Here is a 21,607-nt window from a genome sequence, read left to right as displayed (position 1 = left end):
GTGCAGATACTGTTAGATAACAAAGCTGATATTAATGCCCAGGGTGGAGAGTATGGAAATGCCCTCCAGGCTGCTTCTTATGGAGGATATGAGCATATCGTGCGGATCCTGTTGGATAACAAAGCCAATGTCAATGCTCAGGGTGGAGAGTATGGAAATGCCCTCTATGCTGCTTCATGTGTAGGGCATGAGCAGATTGTGCAGATGCTGTTGGATAACAAAGCTGATATCAATGCTCAGGGTGGAGAGTATGGAAATGCCCTCCAGGCTGCTTCTTATGGAGGGCATGAGCAGATTATGCGGATCCTGTTAGACAATAAAGCCAATGTCAATGCTCAAAGTGGATGGTATGGAAATGCCCTCCAGGCTGCTTCTTATAGAGGATATGAGCAGATTGTGCAGATACTGTTGGATAAAGGAGCCGATGCCAATACTCAGAGTGGAGTATATGGAAATGCCCTGCAGGCTGCTTGTTATAGAGGGCATGAGCAGATTGTGCAGATGCTGTTGGACAACAAAGCCGATGTCAATGCTCAGGGTGGACACTATGGAAATGCCCTGCTGGCTGCTTCTTATGGAGGGCATGAGCAGATTGTTCAGATACTGTTAGACAACAAAGCCGATGTCAATGCTCAGGGTGGACAGTATGGAAATGCCCTCCAGGCTGCTTCATGTGTAGGGCATGAGCATATCATGCGGATGCTGTTGAATAACAAAGCCAATATTGATGCTCAAAGTGGACAGTATGGAAATGCCCTCCAGGCTGCTTCTTATGGAGGGCATGAGCAGATTGTGCAGATACTGTTGGATAACAAAGCTGATGTCAATGCTCAGGGTGGAGAGTATGGAAATGCCCTCCAGGCTGCTTCTTATAGAGGATATGAGCAGATTGTGTGGATGCTTTTGGATAACAAAGCCGATGCCAATGCTCAGGGTGGAGCATATGGAAATGCCCTCCAGGCTGCTTCCTATGAAGGGCATGAGCAGATTGTGCAGATGCTGTTGGACAACAAAGCCGATGTCAATGCTCAGGGTGGAGCATATGGAAATGCCCTCCAGGCTGCTTCATGTGTAGGGCATGAGCAGATTGTGCGGATACTGTTGGACCATCAATCGCACGTTGATGAGCCGCCCTTGAAGAGACTCAGAGTCTCTTGAATCTTTTGATGTCAACATCTTTTATAATGATCTTGAATTGTGTTTGCCATCTCACAATCTTCATAAATCAGATATATTCTTCAAACTATGGTCTGTTTTAATAATGTTTGAAAATTACATGTGAAAGATTCCATAGTTCTTTATACGGTATATTACAGTGTATTAGAGTTATTCCATTGGCTAATGTGGAGCCCCATCTTGATTGGTTATACGAGCGGCTCATCCCGCAGACCCCACTTTAGTTGAAACCAGTATAGGAGTTTGGAGGGGAAGCCAGTTTTGCAAAGATCTGTAACTAGACCTCAAACTGTTTACCAAAAGCTTGAAGAAAACATGAAGAATGCACAGCAGGAACACAGTTGTAAATAGACTGATCACATGTGCATACATGACTCTACACCGGGTTAGTGTGAGGACAGCCACCTGCAGCCGGATTTGGGCTGCTAGTTTTGTCCTCCACTAGTCAGACTTTCTGGTAGCGGTAGTATAGTGGTAAGCACTCTGAGGCGACTTCCAAATGGGCGGCATTGATTTCCCTGTTGAGTTCAATTCTCAATGCCAACACCACACCACATTTACCAACTCAGCGTCTATGGAGAGACACCACAACCCCCGGGTACTGTGGTGGAGTACCCCAGCCTTTTCACAGGTTAAACTGGAACATTCACTGGACTATCAGGCAAAGCTCAAAGTTCGCTCTCAGGAAGCTTGGAATATCATAACGGAACTATAATCATTCATGTATTCAGAGTTGCGGTTACCTGCATATCACTTAGTTTGATTATAAACCACAACCCACTAGACTGGGGGCAGATTTGTATTTTAGTCTAGAGGTGGAAACAACATAGTTGCGAGGGGTCAGCGTATGAATATACATACATATATACATATATATGTATACACAAATGCGGTCTGTGCCCCTTAGGAAGTACATATTGACCACTGCAGCCCTTATTTAACACCCAGTTTGCTGGTCTAGGTCTCTTGTAAAGCGGGAAGTACATCTTTACATTTCTAGCGCTAACTCAGTGGCATATATGACTGCAAGCTACATGTACATTTTAGGGTGCCATTTCTCGCCAACACTAATAGCAGCCGAGATATCAATGGATGTGAATATATAAATATATTTGTGTATATACATAGGTACGTACTATATTGACAGAGGTGTACTTAGGTGTAGGACTTATATGGCTGGGTATATATAAACTTGCTGGTATGTGTAGAGACGTTGCATGGAAAGTGTCTAGAACATCTATCGCGAGGTTTTAGACCATGAGGAAAATATGAACGGGCAACCTTCAGACGCTTGTAACCCAGAGGAAGGTTTTATCTTTCTTATTCTCTTCTGTAGACCTGAAGGTTTACATACAAGGAGGGCGTCGGATTCATTATTTCCAATCTATTTGATTCTACGCGGAATTATTATAGGCAGGCTATCAAGATCATATCCTGTCAGACCTTCCTAAACTCTCCAAGGACATATAACCCGAGAGCGATGACTTCCCGGCGTGTTAAACGGACAAAATAAGCCAAGGCCTGGCAAGTGGAATCGAAGTGACAAGTGGTGAGCCATGACAAACAGTGCAGGAGTTGCTTTTTCTCAGCAAATCTCATGCAATAAGCCTCCACACGAGCAACCAGCCCCCATTGCTTGTACTTTCCGGCCAATGCCGCCCATGGCAACACCCTTATACAATTCTCGTAGCGATAGATTTTGAGATACCATGAGATCACAGTTTCCAGGGAGCTGAGGATTACGTGGGATATACCCGGATGCCGGAGCAAAGTGGAACGAGAGATGAGTTCAGCAGAGGTCATAGGGCATTTCTGATGGGCCCACTCGGATTGTAAGCCGACAAAGGTTGCTGATGATCGTCGCCGTGTTTCAAAGATCGAAAGATTGGGTAGCCATTCTCGGAGATTGGCGACATCAATGGGGGTACGGTAATGGGGGGGTACAGGACGGGAAAACACACATTGCAAGTTCTCCACCTCCAGCTCTTTCAGGGTGGTTGGAAGCCTCGGCAAAGTCTGGAGGCCGCCGTCCACGTACCAATCCCCAAAATCAATTGAGCAGGAAGGGGTCCCCGAAGCAAAGATGGCGTATCGCAGCGGCCGGTATGCCTCGGGTTGCCGACTTCTCAGATCTCTCGGGTAGCTTCGAGAACGTGCGTGTCATGACCGGCAAGCGAGCAGCTAATGGCAGATCCTAGGCCGGCGCCTATGACGAGGTTCTGTAGCTTACAGGATTCCGATCGAGTTTGTTGTCACTTGATGGAAATGGGGGGCGCCATGGTGGTAACTGTAAATAATGCCCGATGCGAATGATTCGAGATTGATATATATCCTGAAGAGCCATTTATCGTGATAGCTCTATATCCAGACACGGACTTCCCGCATTTGTGCAAAGTCGAATGATACGAGGCCAAGAATGGGGGTTTACTCAACTTTTCCCTGCAGCTCTGATTGGGATATCTTATCATGATAAAATAATGGATATGATATGGAAGAGGGACGTAGCTCATAGGCTGTATAGCGAGGCTGGAAGTGGGAAAGTACTTTCATAGAAGAATATACACAATAATTGGTAATGAGCAAGGTATGCACTTCCCCCTTAATGTAGCTCAAGATGATTTGGTAATTCCAATCAATCAATTGGGCAGGGGTCCTACACCACTAAGGTGCACATACGCTTTTTATAGCTAACACTGTACCGTGAGGGGTCAGGCTGAAGCTGGCTGTGATTCAAACTGGAAACTATAACACCCTTTGAGAGGACGTGTAATTTCATTGGCTGGTATGAGACACAGTGTTCCATTATTGATGGTTTCAGTCTCCATGACAAGCTATCATACTTTCCTTCCGAATAGTGGCACCAAGGTCTTCAAATATACATAACGGACTTTAGGGGCTATATTTTTAATTTTTTTTTTTGATCAAAAAGAATTGTACACTCCATTTACGGTACCAGTAACAACGCTGAGGATCAAATTAAACATTTTGGCTGATATTCACTTAGTCTAACATGATAGGACATTGTAGGCTGAGAGTAGCAATATACTGTACACATCGAAGGGTGCATAATTGTTGATTAATCCAAATAATGCAAGACCCAAAGGGGATAGCCTCGGCTAATGCGCACGTGGCCAAGACTTGACCCAACAGGAAGGATCCCTCCGAAAGACCAGGCACTCCATAGTGACCGAGTACTGACACGCCGAGTACAATGTCTTGTTCCTGACTCATCCTACTCTGAATGTCTGGACGTGCGCCGAAAACCACAGGGGAGCTTATCATTGTCCACCAGGAATGCCGGGCTAGCCGGAGACAAGCCCGAGCCCACTTGGCGCAAAATGGGATCAGAAAGAGGATCCAAAAGCAGCGCGGAAGGGACAATGGTAGTCAGCCCCCCCAATACTCAACGGTTGAAGCTACCCCTAGTCTGCCAGCAACTGTTGCATTGTCGGGATTTTCGATGGTGGAGTACTTGATCTCCACCAACATCTTTCCCGACCTGAGCAGCACATGGGGCGTGAGCCCAACCGTCTGTCCTGGACCTGCAAACCTGTCGCATAGTCTTTCGCGAGCTTCCGACGTACTTGAATCTATTTTTCGCGCCAACCTTGCGTTTCATTGGGTCGATCTCAATCTATGGACAACTACTGAGGAAAAGAGGAACATGAAAGTTGCTGCCCTAACGTTCCGCGGACAAGCAATCGCGTTGGCCCGGAAGGAGCTACTTCGTTGTGGTTCATCTCGCGGCATAGGTGGTGATAGCATTCAACTTCAAGCCCATCCGACAAACCGAGAGGTTTGCTTCGGTATTGTGCTGCGACTGCTCCAGCTCGACTACCGGTTTGCGCGAAGCGACGTCCTGCCCCATTTCGCGGCATGCCGGCAACTGCTCAGAGGGACCTCAGTTAAAAACTTGCCTGAGGACCGATGCTCAATGGAAGGTTTGGCATCTACCATTCGTAACCCTCACCTCCACCACCTCATGATCACGTTTGAGTGTATCAATTGTACTCCGAACAGTGTAATCTGGGATGATGGAGACTTAGATTGTCTTACAAAACGTTTGTCTGAATTTGCCAATTGCCTCAGGGAGCGTAACATAGTATCTACGGAGCAGAGGACGTTGGAAGAATCTCTTCCGTCAGCACCCCCAAGGGTCTCGCCGCACACCATCTTATGGCGATGTCTCACAAAGACCCCCGCTTCAATTGCATCCAACATATACCGCGACGTCTCTGAACTGAGCGCACAACTTGGGGCACTTTTGCTTATTTGTTCGGTGTTCCTGGACTATGAAGATGACTCTCAAGGTGTAGATCCTTTACTGCCCTCCCAATGCATTGACGAGTTGGAAAACGCACTGTTTGCTCTCGGCGAAGAGGACGCCGTATCCAGTGCGCTGAATACATCCTGGCTCCTCGCTGGCGGGCTGGGACTGCCCCTGACCCAACGTCGATCCCGCCTGTGGTCCGTATCCGGGATGCTATACGCGCTCAAGCGATCTTCCGGGCATGATGGAGTGGTGAATGCCAGGAATGTTAAGGAGGTTTGTTTGGAGTTTCTAAGGAGCCCCCGGAAAGGCCCGTGAGCGGGTTGTTGCGTAGTACTTCAGAGTATTATTTCCCTTTTTCATCGCATTCCATTCGCCAAGCCCCTAAACCTGAATAGGAAATTTCCTAAACGGGCAAGTTATCGTCTAGCCCTCAATGAGCGTCTCAACAAAAACCATGGCTGGTCTTCCGACCCATTAAATATCAAACGGGGTCTGGACAGGGGCCCTAGAAACTATTCACCTGTGATCTTGGACTGAAGCCGGCCTTACGTGCTGCTGTAGGGCCTGTCGCAGATATTCTGTCACGTATCGATACATCCGAGCAATTCAAAATGTCGGCCTCGTCTTCTTTACCCGTAGAGCTGCGGAAGCTCTCGGACGATGTCTATGTTTATGATCCCCGATTGGACTCACTAGGTCACCGCAATAGTACCGGTGACCCTACGGTTGTTGTGCTATACACGTGGGCTGATGCATCTGTACGGCTAGTTCAGAAATACTTCCAGGGCTACCGAGATCTTTACCCATCCGCAAAAATTGTTATTGTAATGGCCAAGACGACGAAGACTTTCTTCTCCGGGCAAGAGACGAACAAATCCACAGTGAGGGAGATGGTAGTCAAGGAATTGTGGCCTCCCAGCGGTACGACAAGTCCACCATATCGTGGAAAGTCACAATCCCACATCCTCATGCATGCATTCTCCAACAGTGGCGGCGTCAACCTTGAAGCAACCTCGCTGGTGTGGCATGCATTGCAACAGAGCGTGGGCCAGCCCATCGGCCCGCTCCCAATCCAAGGCCTCATTCTGGATTCGACACCGGGTGGCTCTTCCTTTTCTCGTGAATTCTTCCGCTGGACAGCCGGAGTGGCCCTCGGGTTTGCGTTTTTACCCAAAGTCTTAGCAAAGCTCGTTGCGATTATGATAGTGCTTGTGCGTTTCGGGTTACCGGGCGTGGTCGGAAAGGAAATACTTCCTGTTCGCGGCCGGAGAGTTGTAAATTCGTCTGATTACATCCCGACAACCAGCGGACGACTGTACATCTACTCAGATTCGGATCCCTTGATCGGAGACAAGGACATCGAGTCGCACGCACGTGAAGCCAAGGCGAAGGGTTATGGCAAGGTTGAGCTGGAGAAGTTTAATGGCTCAGGGCATGTGGCACACATGCGGCAGGATCCGAAAAGGTACTGGGCTGTGATTTCAAGGTTTTGGGAGAATTCTTGTGCGTAAATTTGGATTATAGTTCTAAAGTGACTGTACGGAACCTATGTACTAGTTTGTGTCAATTATGGAAGTGTGGTAGGCGGTCAACAATAGTTATTCTTTTTTGTTCAAGTATATACGCAAGATCAATGGAACAGGCCCTTTGATAGATGTCCCACCGACAGGAGTACTATCTTCATCCCTTAACAAATCTCACCCAGCGTACATGCTCCTCCATCCTCTCGAATCGCTCATCATAAAACACCTCGTATCTTGCAGTAACTCCAGACACACCCCGAAAATTCGGCGGTATTTCTGTCCTGTAAGCCCTATACACACTTGCTAAAAGCGTCGTCGTCATCTCCAATATAGCCAAACTAAGCCAATTAGCCCAATATAGTTCTTATTAACTGTCAAAATAACTTACTGAATGCCAATACCCATCTTCCCCCAACACGAAAATAGCCAAAACTACCTCTTCATCTCCACAACCTCCTCCCCAGGAAGCAACCACCGATCCGGATTAAACCGCCCGGGATCCCTGAATACCCTGGCATTGCGATGGAGGGGTATAAGGACTAATACTAACCACCGTCCCCTCGGGGACAAGATACCCGTCAATACCGTGGTCATTCCCCGTGCTCTGCGGCTGAGTCCCGGGCAGCGGAGCAAAGAGTTGAAGGGTTTCCTTTGCTATCTTATCATCTAGTGTGGTCTGTAACGAGACCCCTCCTGAGGCGCCAATGTGCTAGCTCTTTGGGCATCTTATAGGGAAGTGGACAAAGGACATGGGTGTATACGTAAATACACTGGATTCAAGATAATGAGATCTGTATGTGGGACACCCGAACAAAGAATGGGTGTAGCGTTATAACTCAAGTAAAATACTTCATCGATCCCAGAAACGCCCTATATATACTCTGATCCTCCCATGCCCTAGTAAGAGCACAACACAAACTTATTTCTCGTCCAGTTGTGGAGCACATTCACAATGAAGTCTATCTCAAGAAGTAACTAACCGCTAGAAAAAATACTCTATGTACAAAGTCTATCCTGGTATATATGCGCTCACATGAAATTGAACATGAAGTAGCGTAGCATGTATATTCAAAACACAGTTCCCTTGACCTGATTCATCTTCTTCAACCGAACATCCCTCCACATCAAAATAGACCCAACCGCAAGCGGAAGTATAAGAAGCCCAGCAATAAGCATCCGTCGCTGCGCCACCCCATACGCAAGGATCGTAGCATCCCGCTCTGGCGTTCCGGGCGGATACGATAACACCGCCTCGATCGACCCATACAACTCGGCAACTTTATGCTTCTTCTCCGGAGGAAGGTACTTCTGCAGATATACGGGGACGGTGCTCGTCCAGATTATTCCGGAAATGGCGGATCCGATGCCTGCCCCCATTTTAGAAAATAGACCCACGAGCGCGAAGGATACGGCGACCGTTTCGTGGCTGCCAGTGGCCATGGCGGCCATTTGCTGGCAGATTGCCAGAGTGCCTCCTGCGATGGCTTTGAAGATTTCACACATCACGATGTATCCGATGTGGCTTTGTGGGGAACGGAATTGGATCATTAGGCCGGTTCCGAGGAATATTAGAGGCATGGCGGCTAGAGCGATCCATTTTAGGCGGTCGACGTGCCGGATAAATCTACTATTGTCAGGGTGTGATGATGGGCTGGGAGTGTTGTACTCACAGTCCGAGTGGCACAGACCAGATGCATGTGCCTATGGTGTAGATGTTGTAGATGTAGCCCGTTTCTCGGATGCTGGTGTTGAAGGTCACTTGGAGGTAGGAGGAAAGATATAGATCCCAGCAGCTAGGACAGATTAGCGGGGGAATGCTGTGACGGAATGGAACTGGATGGCATACTAGAAGCTGGCAAAAATGGCAGCAGCGAGGAAGCAAGCTCCTAGTAAAGTTTTGTCTTTCAATCGGTTGAAAGGTAGAAAGCAGACCGGGGCACAAAAGCGCTCCCAAAGCACAAATGCGACAAAAAATAGCATGCCCACGCATAGCATCGTTATAGGATCTGGGGATCGGGATCTCCATTTACTCCCCGAGGCCATGTCGCTGGTGCTGTCTTGTGATGTTGGAGTTAACGGCAGAAGCACTAGAGTGAACGCCGCAGTGACTAAGGAAAGCCCGATAGCTGCTGACATTAGCCTATATTCATGTATCGAGAGGCAATATACGTACTGTCAAACTCAATAATATAATGCTTGACGGACTGCCACCAGCTTCTGCGACTATAGTTCCTTCGGATCAATCCTGTGCTGTATGCTTTCCGCAATGTGCTCCAGAGCAACCACATGAATGGCGCAGTGACAAGTGGAGTGAGGATGACGAATGTGCCAAATCCCCACCATAAGGCTCCCTTCTCGTAGAATTTCTGTGCTGCTGCGGGGCCAGCAAATGTAGTGACAATATACGGGGTGTATGCCAGGCCATAGACAAACGATCGGTTGATCAAATCCGTGGTATCGGAGAGAAAGACATGGAGAACGTAGTCCATGCCATTGTATCCAACCCAGTATATAATCTAGGTGCGGTAATAAGCTAAGGGGCTCCGTGTATTGAGATGAACGGTTTGGACACACCTGTGCAGCGACATAAGTTTCCACTTTTCCACAGATTGCCATCAAGAAGAGTCCTATTCTGTAAGTAAAGGTTCATTTCGGCATGGAAGGTTCTATCACACCTAGCGTGCATAGAGCAGTCGTAACTGCAAACCCTTTCGGACGGCCCCAGACATCAATCAACATGGCGACCGGCAATTTTGATACCCCACCGATAATGCTTGTTAGGACATTCGTCCTTGATACCAAAGAATGATTGCTGAACTTCGAGTACACATACGGTGAGAGACTACCCGTCGTCTCTTGTTGAAATGAGTTTGTGAAGAATATCAAGAACACTCTAGCGACCTTCATTAGTCTTACTTCGGTGGCAGTGATAGCGACTGGAGTTCGCACAGAGCATATCCAATATGGAGAGTCTTGGTCGACCATACTGTGGCCAGCGCCTCGATCTCCACCACTCCGTGCGCCCTTCCCTCCTGGGCTTGTGCGATCGTTTCCGACGGTAAATCGCCGATCGGTTCGTAGCCGTCATTGCGCGGATCGTTCATCATTGTCTTGTTCCCTTCCGCTCCTGTGCTACGGAAAACCGCGCGTAAGAACCTCTGCATGGCATTGGCAATAGGGAGCAGCCCGCTGCTAGCCTATACGACTGGGAGTAGGGGTTATGGGCAAGGGAGGAATTGGAAACATATGTGGGGTAGCTTGACATGGCATGACAAGTCAAAAGACTTCCCGAGAGAGAAATTATGTGTGACTCCTCATCGTGGATCAGGAACTGACTGATTGGTCAGACACTTCCTTGGCCATTATCAGATGATCAGATAAGATCCACCGCCGGTTATCGGAGCCAGAACTTCCCGTCCCTTTCCGGTGCCGTGATCTTGCTTATTCTGCCGACACACACCGTAGAATTCATGATCACAATGTCTATATAATCAATTGGAATAGTGAACATCCACACTAAATGACATGGCAGTGTGGTTCAATATATACACATTTATAGAAAAATTATGGAACGCAGAAAATTTTTCCAGGCCTTTAAGTAGTACGCCAAGGAAACCTCAGTGCAAATTTTGCTACATCTAATGATGAATCTTCCGGTTTCACGGCAACTTTAACGGTAGATGCTTGGTCCACGCCCGCTACTCATGCTCATAGGTCAATATCTGACTCTTATAACTTTGGTATTTTTTGACTCTATCTAGCGTTAAGGTACTCCGATTGATCGAAACCAGCGGGATAGCGAGAACTGCCCTGTACATTCTTCGATCAGTTGAGGAGCGCAACCCTTCAAGACGCGCAAATTTACTAGTTGCCTGGGGAATATCTGTCATTGACTTCATAGGGTTCCACATGTATTACACACCTGTTACTACGTTAAGAAAGACCTTCGCGGAGATGCGAGGAAGGTGTGGAAAGTCTCGTGCCTGCAACCCACTTGTTCCTTGAAGTACTGATCTATATATTCCATATCTCTCCTTATATCATGCATGTGTTCTCGTTTCGTAAGAACCGTATATACGGCCAGAAGATCCCTCCCCATTATGCCTACACTGTATACCCCACAGACTAGAAACCACTTACCCCCGTTTAATTCTTGCATTACTCTGTTGTCGACCATCTCATATCTCCGGAAGATGGCGGGCCATAGCCAGACAACCAATACTGCGCATGCAATCCGCTGTTATCACACTGAACATTGCAAGGGCTTTCGATTGGAATGGAGATCCCTTTGTCAGACATTGGCCCGTCTATACAGTCCCATTCAGAGCGATGGCCAATCCCAATTTGGAGAGCCAAAATGCTCAGTGGTTGATAAACAACCTCAAGCTCAAACCACACATTCAAGGTGGCAATTTTTATCGAACAGGCGAAGACCATTTCGAATGTCATGCTGTTAATAGCTCTACACAATTGAATATAACCAGGAAGAAACGTCACCTGGACCGTACCACAATGCAATATCTCCTGACGCCCATGGCCCAAATTTCAGCGTTCCACCGAAATAAGCGGCGAATTACCCACACACTGTAACATGGAAGGGGAATATCTGTTATTTTTACGGGTGTGGCTGGTTCCGGTAGCTGCGGCGACGTTCGTTTGGAAGCATTTATTTGTTGGTCATGACACTGGGAAGGGCGAGAGGATGCAATGGGTGGTTGAAGGGGGCAGTTACAGTGCTTGCTTCCTCATCCCGGATTCAAATGGCCAGAAGGAATATGTAGGACAGCTCGTTTCTGAGGTAAGTGATAGCTGTGATGTTTTACATGTAAATCCTCTCAATATACCTGACCGTTATAGACCATTGTGCCTTGTTTGGACTATACGGACTACGGCTTTCTTCGGAGAGGTGACCTACCTACGGGCTAAAGTTAGTCAGGCTATATTTGATCAAGTCGAATGGCTTCTAAAGGAACACTTCATCCAAGGCTCTGATTTTCCTTGACACTAGTACCCCTGTTTTTCCGGTGCATCCCTGTTAATGTCTCGCTGGCGCTTAATGTTTTCCCGTTGAAGCGGATCCTCTACAAATTTACGAACTGGCAGTGTTTTTCCGTTATAATACATATTCCGAAGTTTCCACAGGTTTGGACTTAACTCCCTGTGTTACGCCTGAAACGAGACTAACAGCGTTCTGACACTAGGCGAATGCAATTCCCCTGCTTCCTTCAGCTAAATGATAGATAGCAACTATAAGACAGGGTATTCCTCCTATAGGCGTTTTCAAGGAAGTGTTCAGAGTTGATCCTTTCTTCTGACTTCACAGTAACAGCTATGCCCCGTTTGCTCTTTGTCATTCAGGACGCCGCCTCAACCTCCTTCAGCTTAGCCTGCAAGGCCGCAAAATTCCTCTGCATAGCCTGAGCATTGAACTGTTCCCCCGTCAACATTGGGTATTTCTTCTTCGGGCCTTGGATGAGCGCATCTTTGCACGGCTGATTGAAGTAGGCAATGCTATATCGATCGCCGTAGTAATCACCTGGCTCGGATGGAGCCTTCACCCGGTGAAAGGTCGATTTAAAGCGATCATCCGACCACGACATCAACAAATCTCCAATATTACAGACAATCTCACCGGTGCGCGCTTCCACGCGAGTCCATTCATCCCCGATCCCAAATTCAGTGACCGCTTCTCGACCGGGACAAATCTCGAGTCCGCTCTGCCCATCCTTCTGAAATAACAAGGTCAGGAAGTCCCAGTCGGCATGAGCACCCGCGCGGTGGTACGTGTTCCCATCAGGCGTTTCCGGTAAGGCAAAATAATGTAGCAGTCGCATAGTCGTCTGTTCGTTGGGACGAGACACGTCATGACACTTGATGAAAAAGTCTTCGGGGAAGTCGAGTCCTCGGGCGAAACAACGCATCAGCTGTTCCGACACTGCCTGAACGCGATGCATGAAAGCGAGGGATGTTGCGCGGAACCCGGGGAGGTGTGCATCGTCCAACCACATATTCGTCATGTTCTCACCGAACTGTAGCTGGTATGATTCCTTCGTGTCTGGTTGGCCGGTGGAGGGCCTAACTTGGGCTTTCTTTTCCCATCCTACGTTGTTAGGATTCCATGGGACGGTGGCTTTGACATTGTCGGGGAGGTTGAAGAATCGCTCGGCGGTTGCGAATATGGTCTCGATCTCATCTAGGGAAATCCCATGGTCGACGATCGTGAAGAAACCGACATTTTCGGCAGCATGGACTAGGCTCGTGGTGATTTCACCGATGCGCTGTTCGAAATTGGCCAAGGAGATCCGAGGGATGGGGCGGTCAACGTACTTTGTCGGCATGGTGCACACATAAAGCAAGAAAAAAGATATCGTTCGACTTGATGTCGGGAGTATCTGGTGTTTATAGGGCGGGGAATGAGAGTTTATGCTTATCAGAGAAATTCCCCGCATGGCGGAGTCCGCCGGCCGCAGTCGTATCTACCCCTCGTCTCTCATTTGATGTATCTTCTACTAATATATATCTTTACGGTGTTTATGCCGTTCAATGGGCTCATAGATCAGGGGCTTGGATCCACATAGGTATATTCCGCGTGATTTCACACTCGTTATGACAGTCACCCTCGCATATTGAATGATCAGTGTTCCACAGACCAATATAGTTCGACATCTGCGAACGATTGGCTATGTCGACCCGGTGTGCATGGGTAAGCTTGGACTCCATCCGGGTGGTGTAGGAGACCTTGAAGCCAAGAGCCTGACCGGACCTACGCTTGGTCAAGGTACTAGCATAGAGGCCGATTCCATCGGTCGGGAGGAAAATATGACCATATCCCTCGGCAAAGTCATGGATGTCAAGGTTGACCAGGACGCCGTTGTAGCGTCAGTTCCGAACGGACGCTATCTCGATCTGTCCATCCGCAGAGTCATCGCGCGCTTGAAGAGTATGTGACATGTCATCAATGGAGTCGAAGATTTCGCCCTCGGCACGCAAGGCGCTCTCAAGATACCCGGCGAGGCTTCGAGTGCTATCGCGCTTGTTGGAAGAGTACGCGCCTGTCGCAAGGCCAACGATATAGGCGATTGAAATAAAGATAGAGCCAATCGCCAGGGCCGCATCGTAACAGTTGGACCCTCCCATTCGTTTGCAGACCCGGAGAGTAGAGTAATAGCCACTGGAGAAATAGGCGAGAATATCGGTACTGGTGCCGATCTTGTCAATAACATGGTCGATTGTCGAGCATGCATCATGTTTCTCGAGACCATCCATATATCGGCTCGAGACCTCTTTCCACGAACACAGGCACGAGAGCCTTGGTCTCCTCTGCGATGGGAATAGCAACCGCCAATCCCATCGGGATGAGAAGCACGGTCTCTCTAAGGCCTTAGGATGCGAGAAACGCATATTGAAGAGGTTTTGAACGAAGCAATAGACAATAATGAGGAGCTTATCTCGACAGGGTCACAAGGATGGCCATGGCCTCCTTTATATCTTCACACCTGCTGTTTATTATGGATCAGGGCTGTGTTAGAAGCAAACCATCGTATCCATTCTCTATATATAATCCATCTGACCACATTTTTAGGTCTTTATAGAGATAATTGCCTACATAAGGACTTCTTTCTCAATAGGCACTTGTATAGTCCCTGGGAAAGCCTTAGAAAAATCTATCTTTAGAATACTTACTACCTTAGCTGCTACATACTGGCCTAGGTTCTATAGACCTCGTACCCTAGGACCTTCCACCTATAGTCAGTTATCTCTAGACTGAAGTACTTTATCAACCTTCTACAGCTTGATGATATAGCACCTAAAGGGCACGATTTAGGCCTTATTTTCCGGCCGGAATAGGGGGCGTGCTGGGGATTCCGGTTGGCGGTCCTGATTGGACCATGACCCAGCTGACAAGCGTTTAGGTGTTCGTGATAAGCTAGATCTAGATAGTATCAAGAAAAGAACCATGATTCTAATAAGAATAAGCTCCATATAAAGCTTCAAGATGTTATCTCCCCACTCATAAGAGTGCTCTACACCTTCATATCTAAACGCTCGTTAAATAATGTCTGTCGCCAAAGGTAACCAGTATTAATGATGTATAAGCCGTTGCGATCAGGTCAAGCATAAGTTATGGGTGTTGTACAGACTGCTATCTTTAGTTTCAGTCGAGAATAGAGACTTCCCAGACACATCGCTCTTAATCTGCCCCATAAGGACATCAATAATTTTTTCACAGGTCTTCCACTGATGCCAAATGACTTCTCGATGTTCTTCACTGCGGGGACGCAGGGAGACCCGAAATGGGCTCGGCCGCGAGCTGATTCCTTGCGTCATGTTCCAACAATAAATGTCTCCCATGTTGTGGACAGGGTAAAAGTTGAAAGTCCATAACATGCGCGTAATCGTCACTGCCAACGAATTCTGGGCCATTTGCTTCCCTGGACAGGTTCGTCGACCAAATCCAAAGGCACTAGACGGTATATAGGAACCTTGGATCCATCTTTCTGGATCAAAGTTTTCAGAATCAGGGAAGAAAGTTGGATCAAACTCCAGCGACCAATGGTTTAGTATGATCATAGTGCCTTTGGGAATCTTGTGCCCCATATAGCAATCAGTTTCTGTCACTGCATGGTGTAATCCTCCCGGGACAACAGGTCTCCACCTCAGAACCTCACTGGCAAAAGCGTGGACGTATGGTAGGCTAGGGAGATCTTTCCATTCGGGCATCCTAAGACCAGTGAGTGCATCTACCTCTGCCTGTGCGTCACTGACGGCATCTTTATGGAGAAGACCGGCAAGGACAAAGTCTTCTAGCACAAACGCAGTGGTGTCACTTCCAGCTTCGTAATTAACACCAATTACAGAGGCAAGCTCGTTCAAGCCACAGTCCCTAGCAGGTTTTGTATTGATGACATTTTGGCTCCAGCTCCAGTGGGTTCTGACTAAAGCCCTCTTTAAGTTTGCAGAGAAGAACGTTTGCTGCTCCTTAAATAGGCGTTTAGCTCTCTTCTTCCATGGTGCTAGAATTATCGGAACGCACTTGAAGATTGGAAATGCCACGGCAGGCAATTTTACCTGCTCAAGGATATTTTTCATGATTCTATCAATTTCTCGAACTTCATACTCATCTCCATATGCCAAGGAAAAGGTCAGGCTAGCCGCAAATCTGTGTGAAAACGTTTTGCAAAAAGTCATCAGTGGAGAGAAGGCCGTTCAGAAGTTGTTTGCTCTCTATATCTTGCAAACTCCGATAGCTCTGGCAATGTCAGAGTCTAAGAATGGAATTCAACATTCTTCGATGGCGCCGCCATTGCCGCCCGTAAGGAAGAGCGGCGGTATGGAAATTGCCTCCCACACCCTCAAAATAGTACTCTGGACAGGAGCTGTAAAGAGCACCTCGTTTTCCCAAAAGATCATGAACGCAGTCGTGAGAACCGAGGATAATAACCATCTGCGGGCCAAAATGGACGGAAATGATAGGGCCATAGTTCTCATGCCATTTCTTATTCGCCACGGATCACTTCTCGGAATTTGATGGAGGTTGCCAATAAGTGGGAGAGGACGGGGGCCTGGCGGATAAGGATTCTCCCGATACTTGTATTCGATATAGACGAGAGAGAAGATAACCAAAATAATAAATACAGTTATAGAATGCATCATAGTGGCATGAATATAGATCAATATGGCTGACCGGTTTCAGATATACATCATCCTGACAAGGCCACTACGTTTATAGGACCGGTTTTCTATCTAGATTCTAATGAATCGCCGCCATGTCCTATATTTTGCTTCTAGGTGACGTAACATACGATGTCACTTTACTTTCCAAAATGTAAGGGGTCAGAATAAGTAATGGAACTAAAAAATATTGATAGTCAACGTGGCGCTCAGGTTATACAGACATCTGACTAGGCGAGAAACTGCAAAGAATATGTAATAATAAAGTTGTTGAATTCGCCCCTTACTTCAAACTTCCGTTTAGGATTATTATGCCTATCAATTGTTAGCTGACGACGTGATCCCTTAGAAGTAATCGATGGACCCTAATCTTGATTTATTTGAAAGTTGACGTGCTGCATGATTGCTGTCACGCCAGGTTCTACTGGAGGAGCAACGACGGCATCATCTTCCTAGCAGTAACAAGAATAGAAGTAATGGAGGGTAGTAACGTGTACATCGGCATTAGGCAAGAAATGGGCGTGACTTCAAACGAAAAATCAAGTTAAATCTCATACTAGCGATACACGTATCCGAGGGTGATGGAACTGCTTATCGCACCCCGAGACATCTATAAATATCAGGCCTGTCGCCTTGGTGGCCTTTTCCTAACATCTTCCTAACATCTACCAGACTCCTGCTCATCGTTTAGCAATTTTAGTTTCTAATTAAGGCTCATAATTGTTCCATGATATTATTCAACGCCATGTCCTCAGTGTTCCACCTCCTCGAGTCCCATCTGTTCACATTACCATGGAACAGCATGTCAGAAGCTGAGCAACTGAAAATCAGTTACGATCGATCACGCGCTATTGGAAGAGCCTTTCGTAGGACACCAGAGAGCCCTTTCTGCTCTGTCCGACTAATCATATCTGTTTAGAGTTCACAATGTCCGATATTCTTCACCTAACTCCAAAGTTCTGGAAGTTCCATCGGGAAAACATCTGCGCACTTGATATCTGTGCCTCTTCATTGGTAACAATCCAATGCAATCTAGTGGCAGGAACTCTCGCCCCCTTTGTTCAAGATCATCCTGAGCACCGGCTCCTACTCGATCAAATCCTGAACTTCGATGTAAAGTCAGTTTCCTGATCACCCTGCTTGTGTCGACCACTTGCTGATAGTTACACGTAGCGCTCAGTTTCTTTTGACAGAGCTAGGGCATGGCTTAGATGCCAAAAACCTGGAAACAACAGCGACATTGCTTGAGGATGGAGGTTTCGATCTTCACACGCCCCATATAAATGCAGCCAAGTGAGCAAATTGCCCTAGATAAAGAAGATAATACTAATTAGTAAGGTACATGTCACCAACTTCTCCTGTACCGGGTCATCCTCGTATTGGTCTGGTAATTGCAAGACTCATGGTGGCAGACGAAGATCGAGGTGTGAGACCGTTTATTGTTAGGATAAACGATGGCGAGTCCATGAGCCCTGGTATCATATGCAAGTATGGGGAAAATATCCATCATTTTTCGATGAATAGGTGAACTAATGACATGAAGGGTTTTGCCTCGGCGAGCAGGATCCAAGATGGTAGACCATTCGACTACCACATTCAACCATGTACATTTGCCTAAGACAAGCTTGCTTGGATCACTCAAGAAACCCCTCAATGAGCGCGATCAGTTTCTGTCGGTCATCTCGCGCATCAGTGTGGGTACCTTGGCGATATCGACTACAATGATTCCGATTTTGAAACGATGCGCTTTTGTGGCTGGCAAGTACAGCCTTCGCAGGCAGATCAAAGGACCCAGTGGATCCCAAATTCCGATCATTTCGTTTCGTACACAACAAGGACCCATCCTTCATGCTTTAGCAAATATAGCAGTCTTTGAAGCTTGGGCTACAGATTGCACGCAGAGATTCTGCGATATGAACCTTGAGACACGTGTCCGACATGGAATCGCGACGGCCTTTAAGGCTGTCTTGACAAGGGCTACCCAGGACACCCTCTATACACTGGCAGAACGGTGTGGAGCACAAGGATTATATGAGCATAACCATATCATTGAGTCCCAACTAGAGAGCCGAGGGATTTCAATCGCTGAAGGGGACACTCTCACACTCTGCATTCGTGCGTTTTGTTCTCTATAAATTCAGAGCGGATACTAATGTATTGTAGGGCTCGCCTCAGAACTTCTGCTGGGCCGATATAAATTACCCCCACCAAACTACCCGGAATGTCTCCTAGCTCAACATGAGACCAGCTTGTTTGACGAGTGTCGCGCCGTTTTACAGAACTTAAGTACAGGTCATAGAAGCCAAGAATTTAACCATGCCATTCTTCCCAAGTGTCAATTACTTGTTGAATCTGCCGGTCAACGCATGGCATACGAAGCAGCGCTATCCGCTAGTGTTCCGTCTGAATTGCTTGCAATCTATGAAGCAGGGAGTATACGGCAAGATCCTGCATGGTACGTTGAGAAGTGTGGAATAACCCACGAAAAGCTGTTTGCGATGGAATGCCAAGCCTTGGACGCTGGTCTACTCTCATTTGATCAACTGTTGGATGAACTGGACGTGGAGCCGTACTGCACAGCGCCGATTTTATCAGAAACTTTGATGGAAGATTTCAATGCAAGGCTAAGAACATACGAGAATAAGGGTGAAGCAAAGCACTCCAAAGACTCTATTCCACAAAGCAGATTGTGAGTCAGCGGTTCTCAACGATTCCATGTTGTATTCTACAATGCCATTGTTAGAGGTAGCGCTCTTGGGTACGCTATTCCACTGGGCGAAAAAGACCATTACGCTTGGGTTCTATGGAACTAAGCATCCCTAGACCGGTATATATAGTATACCCTGCGCCTATCAAGAATAGTTAAAGTTCCAAACTACCGTCTGAGGTGCATGGCCATAGCAACTTCCCAGAACCGGCTTAACCTGAATCAGACATGCGACCAAAAAATAGTATAGCTCCCCTAACACTCTGGGATAGCACATGCATTTCATTGGATAGAGTTATCAATCGTTCTTTGATTTGCATACGGTTTGGGAGGTGGAGACAATATTGGTGTAGTGACAAAGTAGCGGCAAGAGTGATCGTTCGTTTGGATTAGATATGCACCGTAGTCTAAAATAGTAGCCGACAGGCAATAATAAATCAAAAGACTTAGCCAAGGGAATCTTAATCATTAGAGGTAACAAAGTTATTAATCTAGAGGATAACGTTTATTAACACTATAAAAAATCAGGTTATAATTAAAATAATCCAGCATCAAGGAGTAGCATGGGGATGGTAGATAGAATGATAGATACCACCAGGGATATATAAGGACACTCATTCATGCACTAATTATTTGCGATCAATACTATACTGTTACTTAGGTATGCATTTGATTACTAGCTTGCCTCGTTCGAACTATCTCAACTTACTGAGTATCTGTACTCAGTAGGCCTGGTCTTCAACCTCGAGTTATTCTTGCATTTTATGGACTTACCTTTGTGGAACCCCTTCGGACCTGTGTGGTCACCGCTTATGAATACAATGTATGAACAACAATGGATTCTGATCTTCTGATCTCTACTGACCGTCTTCACGGCACGAACGACTGCGGCGACTGGACACCTACCAGTTGGTAGCATATACCGATCGATAGAACGACGCTTGTCGCTGGTCTCGTATCAAAGGCCAAGGAGGCAGTCCCTGTCAACGCTGCGGGAAGAACGACACAAATTGCCACTATAGTATCTCTCTGCGTAATGGAAGGTTGAGAGCAACCATAGTCTAGAATCCCCACGCTAAATCTTCACTGCGCACTAGCATTCCTGCGGATCAGCAAGGCCTCGCGATCTTGGAGGACCGGGGAACTGGCAATCAGCTCATTACAGGCACTATGCCAGCTTCGCAGGCCTTCAAGGGCGGCTTCCCTTCGGACATAATCGACACTTTTCCCTTGGCGGGCCTCTCTACCGCGGTCGGATCATATCAAAAGTCCGCCCTCCAAGTATCAGTACGGCTACCCACCTCCCGTTTGACGTTCGTTGCCACTAATCATGAATGCAATCATGAATGCGGGTCCTACCGACAGACTTTAGTGTGAAAGGTTCCCTTAACACATATGCAGACTCTTCATTGTCGACCCGGGCATCGTCATCGAATGTGCTCTTGGATATATCTCAGGACTATGGAAATCCTTCACCCGATACGGAGACCCGACCGGCTATTATTTCCCCTCCTACTTCGCCACTGGATGTGGTACCATTTCTCTGGTGCCCACCCTTGCCCTGTTCGTTGCCAGTGACTTAAACCCCCGGCTTTCCTGCATTGCAGAGTTATGCGGGGGCCATGGAAATACCGACCACATAGCCCTAGACTTTATTCTAGGGGTCTACCGCCAGACCCACGAGCAGTTCCGATAAGTGTTCTACCGTACACTCTGCAATAAGGACCTCAACTCGGTATATTCTTATCATAATAACCCTCCAAAAAGTCACGCGGACATTCAGTGAAGTGGTCAAGAACGACGTCTGGTATGTATCCAATGTACCGCTGTGCCTCGGGACCTTCCGGCTGTCCGAAGAAGACAGAATGCATAAAGATATGCTCCTGGTCTCTTCAATAGGGCACGCTAATGTTACCGTGGGGTCACTGAGAAGCGCGGCGTGGGAGTTCCACAACGCAGGAGCCCTGCAGCACACTTTTGGTGAGATGGGCACAGAAACCGATCGTTCAAACTTCAAGTGGATTATGGAGATGGCGATATATATAAAAAGCTAACTTGAGACTATAATTCGTTTAATAAATGCCCAGTCTGGGACCGTATGATGGGAAGTGCTTGACAGGCGTTACTGAAGCATAATGGAAGATCTGACCATTCACTTCATTAGGATGAATGACAGACATTCGATTGTTTGGTCATTAATGCCTGATGAGACGTGGTTCTTCCGCGAACCATTCTTGCGAAACAAGGCGGGTGTAC

At 47.2% G+C, this 21,607-nt stretch overlaps 9 protein-coding genes across 9 annotated transcripts in view; 4 read left to right on the top strand and 5 right to left on the bottom strand.

Moving 5' to 3' along the window:
* Window positions 1-1,158, top strand: part of BDW43DRAFT_321300 (uncharacterized protein) — a gene marked incomplete at both ends in the record, with an annotated part of 4,791 nt that extends 3,633 nt beyond the window's left edge. Inside the window, one exon of the mRNA XM_032049311.1 lies at window positions 342-1,158. Coding sequence (XP_031905099.1) covers window positions 342-1,158 — 817 coding nt within the window. The remainder of the gene's footprint in view (window positions 1-341) is intronic.
* A 3,224-nt stretch (window positions 1,159-4,382) lies between these two features.
* BDW43DRAFT_154575 (uncharacterized protein) lies at window positions 4,383-5,912 on the top strand. The gene has a single exon (XM_032038517.1). It carries the CDS (start codon window positions 4,418-4,420, stop codon window positions 5,762-5,764), a length of 1,347 nt encoding a protein of 448 aa, XP_031905098.1. The 5' UTR covers window positions 4,383-4,417; the 3' UTR covers window positions 5,765-5,912.
* On the top strand, window positions 5,913-7,045 carry BDW43DRAFT_154576 (DUF829-domain-containing protein). The gene has a single exon (XM_032038518.1). The coding sequence runs from the start codon at window positions 6,061-6,063 to the stop codon at window positions 6,958-6,960; it is 900 nt and encodes a 299-aa protein (XP_031905097.1). The 5' UTR covers window positions 5,913-6,060; the 3' UTR covers window positions 6,961-7,045.
* Window positions 7,046-7,771: 726 nt separating this feature from the next.
* On the bottom strand, window positions 7,772-10,258 carry BDW43DRAFT_263361 (putative transporter). Its single transcript, XM_032040541.1, has 7 exons — window positions 9,922-10,258; window positions 9,648-9,865; window positions 9,547-9,599; window positions 9,146-9,488; window positions 8,819-9,098; window positions 8,643-8,765; window positions 7,772-8,596 (listed from the first exon to the last, which is right to left on the bottom strand). The coding sequence occupies exons 1-7, from the start codon at window positions 10,134-10,136 to the stop codon at window positions 8,041-8,043; spliced, it is 1,788 nt and encodes a 595-aa protein (XP_031905096.1). The 5' UTR covers window positions 10,137-10,258; the 3' UTR covers window positions 7,772-8,040.
* Window positions 10,259-10,654: 396 nt separating this feature from the next.
* BDW43DRAFT_263345 (uncharacterized protein) lies at window positions 10,655-11,071 on the bottom strand. Its single transcript, XM_032040540.1, has one exon. The coding sequence runs from the start codon at window positions 10,881-10,883 to the stop codon at window positions 10,671-10,673; it is 213 nt and encodes a 70-aa protein (XP_031905095.1). The 5' UTR covers window positions 10,884-11,071; the 3' UTR covers window positions 10,655-10,670.
* Window positions 11,072-12,326: 1,255 nt separating this feature from the next.
* Window positions 12,327-13,310, bottom strand: BDW43DRAFT_306941 (uncharacterized protein; the record flags this gene model as incomplete). Its single annotated transcript, XM_032046141.1, has 1 exon — window positions 12,327-13,310. The coding sequence occupies one exon, from the start codon at window positions 13,308-13,310 to the stop codon at window positions 12,327-12,329; it is 984 nt and encodes a 327-aa protein (XP_031905094.1).
* Window positions 13,311-13,521: 211 nt separating this feature from the next.
* BDW43DRAFT_297164 (uncharacterized protein) lies at window positions 13,522-14,323 on the bottom strand (the record flags this gene model as incomplete). The annotated part of the gene is made up of 3 exons (XM_032044333.1): window positions 13,522-13,803; window positions 13,864-14,223; window positions 14,264-14,323. 3 exons carry the CDS (start codon window positions 14,321-14,323, stop codon window positions 13,522-13,524), a joined length of 702 nt encoding a protein of 233 aa, XP_031905093.1.
* A 470-nt stretch (window positions 14,324-14,793) lies between these two features.
* BDW43DRAFT_321299 (cytochrome P450) lies at window positions 14,794-16,626 on the bottom strand (the record flags this gene model as incomplete). Its single annotated transcript, XM_032049310.1, has 5 exons — window positions 14,794-14,870; window positions 15,201-16,089; window positions 16,145-16,220; window positions 16,257-16,468; window positions 16,609-16,626. The coding sequence occupies 5 exons, from the start codon at window positions 16,624-16,626 to the stop codon at window positions 14,794-14,796; spliced, it is 1,272 nt and encodes a 423-aa protein (XP_031905092.1).
* A 763-nt stretch (window positions 16,627-17,389) lies between these two features.
* Window positions 17,390-19,337, top strand: BDW43DRAFT_297162 (acyl-CoA dehydrogenase NM domain-like protein; the record flags this gene model as incomplete). Its single annotated transcript, XM_032044332.1, has 6 exons — window positions 17,390-17,510; window positions 17,564-17,762; window positions 17,818-17,937; window positions 17,983-18,132; window positions 18,188-18,759; window positions 18,808-19,337. The coding sequence occupies 6 exons, from the start codon at window positions 17,390-17,392 to the stop codon at window positions 19,335-19,337; spliced, it is 1,692 nt and encodes a 563-aa protein (XP_031905091.1).
* Window positions 19,338-21,607: the final 2,270 nt, after the last annotated feature.

Source organism: Aspergillus alliaceus, assembly GCF_009176365.1.
Source record: "Aspergillus alliaceus strain CBS 536.65 unplaced genomic scaffold BDW43scaffold_4, whole genome shotgun sequence".
NCBI classification, from domain to species: Eukaryota; Fungi; Ascomycota; class Eurotiomycetes; order Eurotiales; family Aspergillaceae; genus Aspergillus; species Aspergillus alliaceus.
The sequence above is the reverse complement of the archived record's forward strand: the minus strand, read 5'-3'. Positions and strand labels throughout refer to the sequence as shown.

Bases quoted from the DNA above. Each gene is read 5' to 3' on its own strand.
- BDW43DRAFT_154575 (XM_032038517.1), top strand. From the start codon at position 4,418: ATGTCTGGACGTGCGCCGAAAACCACAGGGGAGCTTATCATTGTCCAC.
- BDW43DRAFT_263345 (XM_032040540.1), bottom strand. From the start codon at position 10,883: ATGTGGAACCCTATGAAGTCAATGACAGATATTCCCCAGGCAACTAGT.
- BDW43DRAFT_263361 (XM_032040541.1), bottom strand. From the start codon at position 10,136: ATGCAGAGGTTCTTACGCGCGGTTTTCCGTAGCACAGGAGCGGAAGGG. The intron at 8,766-8,818 runs GTATGCCATCCA...AATCTGTCCTAG, and splicing joins GCCATTTTTGCCAGCTTCTA to CTGCTGGGATCTATATCTTT. The intron at 8,597-8,642 runs GTGAGTACAACA...TGACAATAGTAG, and splicing joins TGGTCTGTGCCACTCGGACT to ATTTATCCGGCACGTCGACC.
- BDW43DRAFT_154576 (XM_032038518.1), top strand. From the start codon at position 6,061: ATGTCGGCCTCGTCTTCTTTACCCGTAGAGCTGCGGAAGCTCTCGGAC.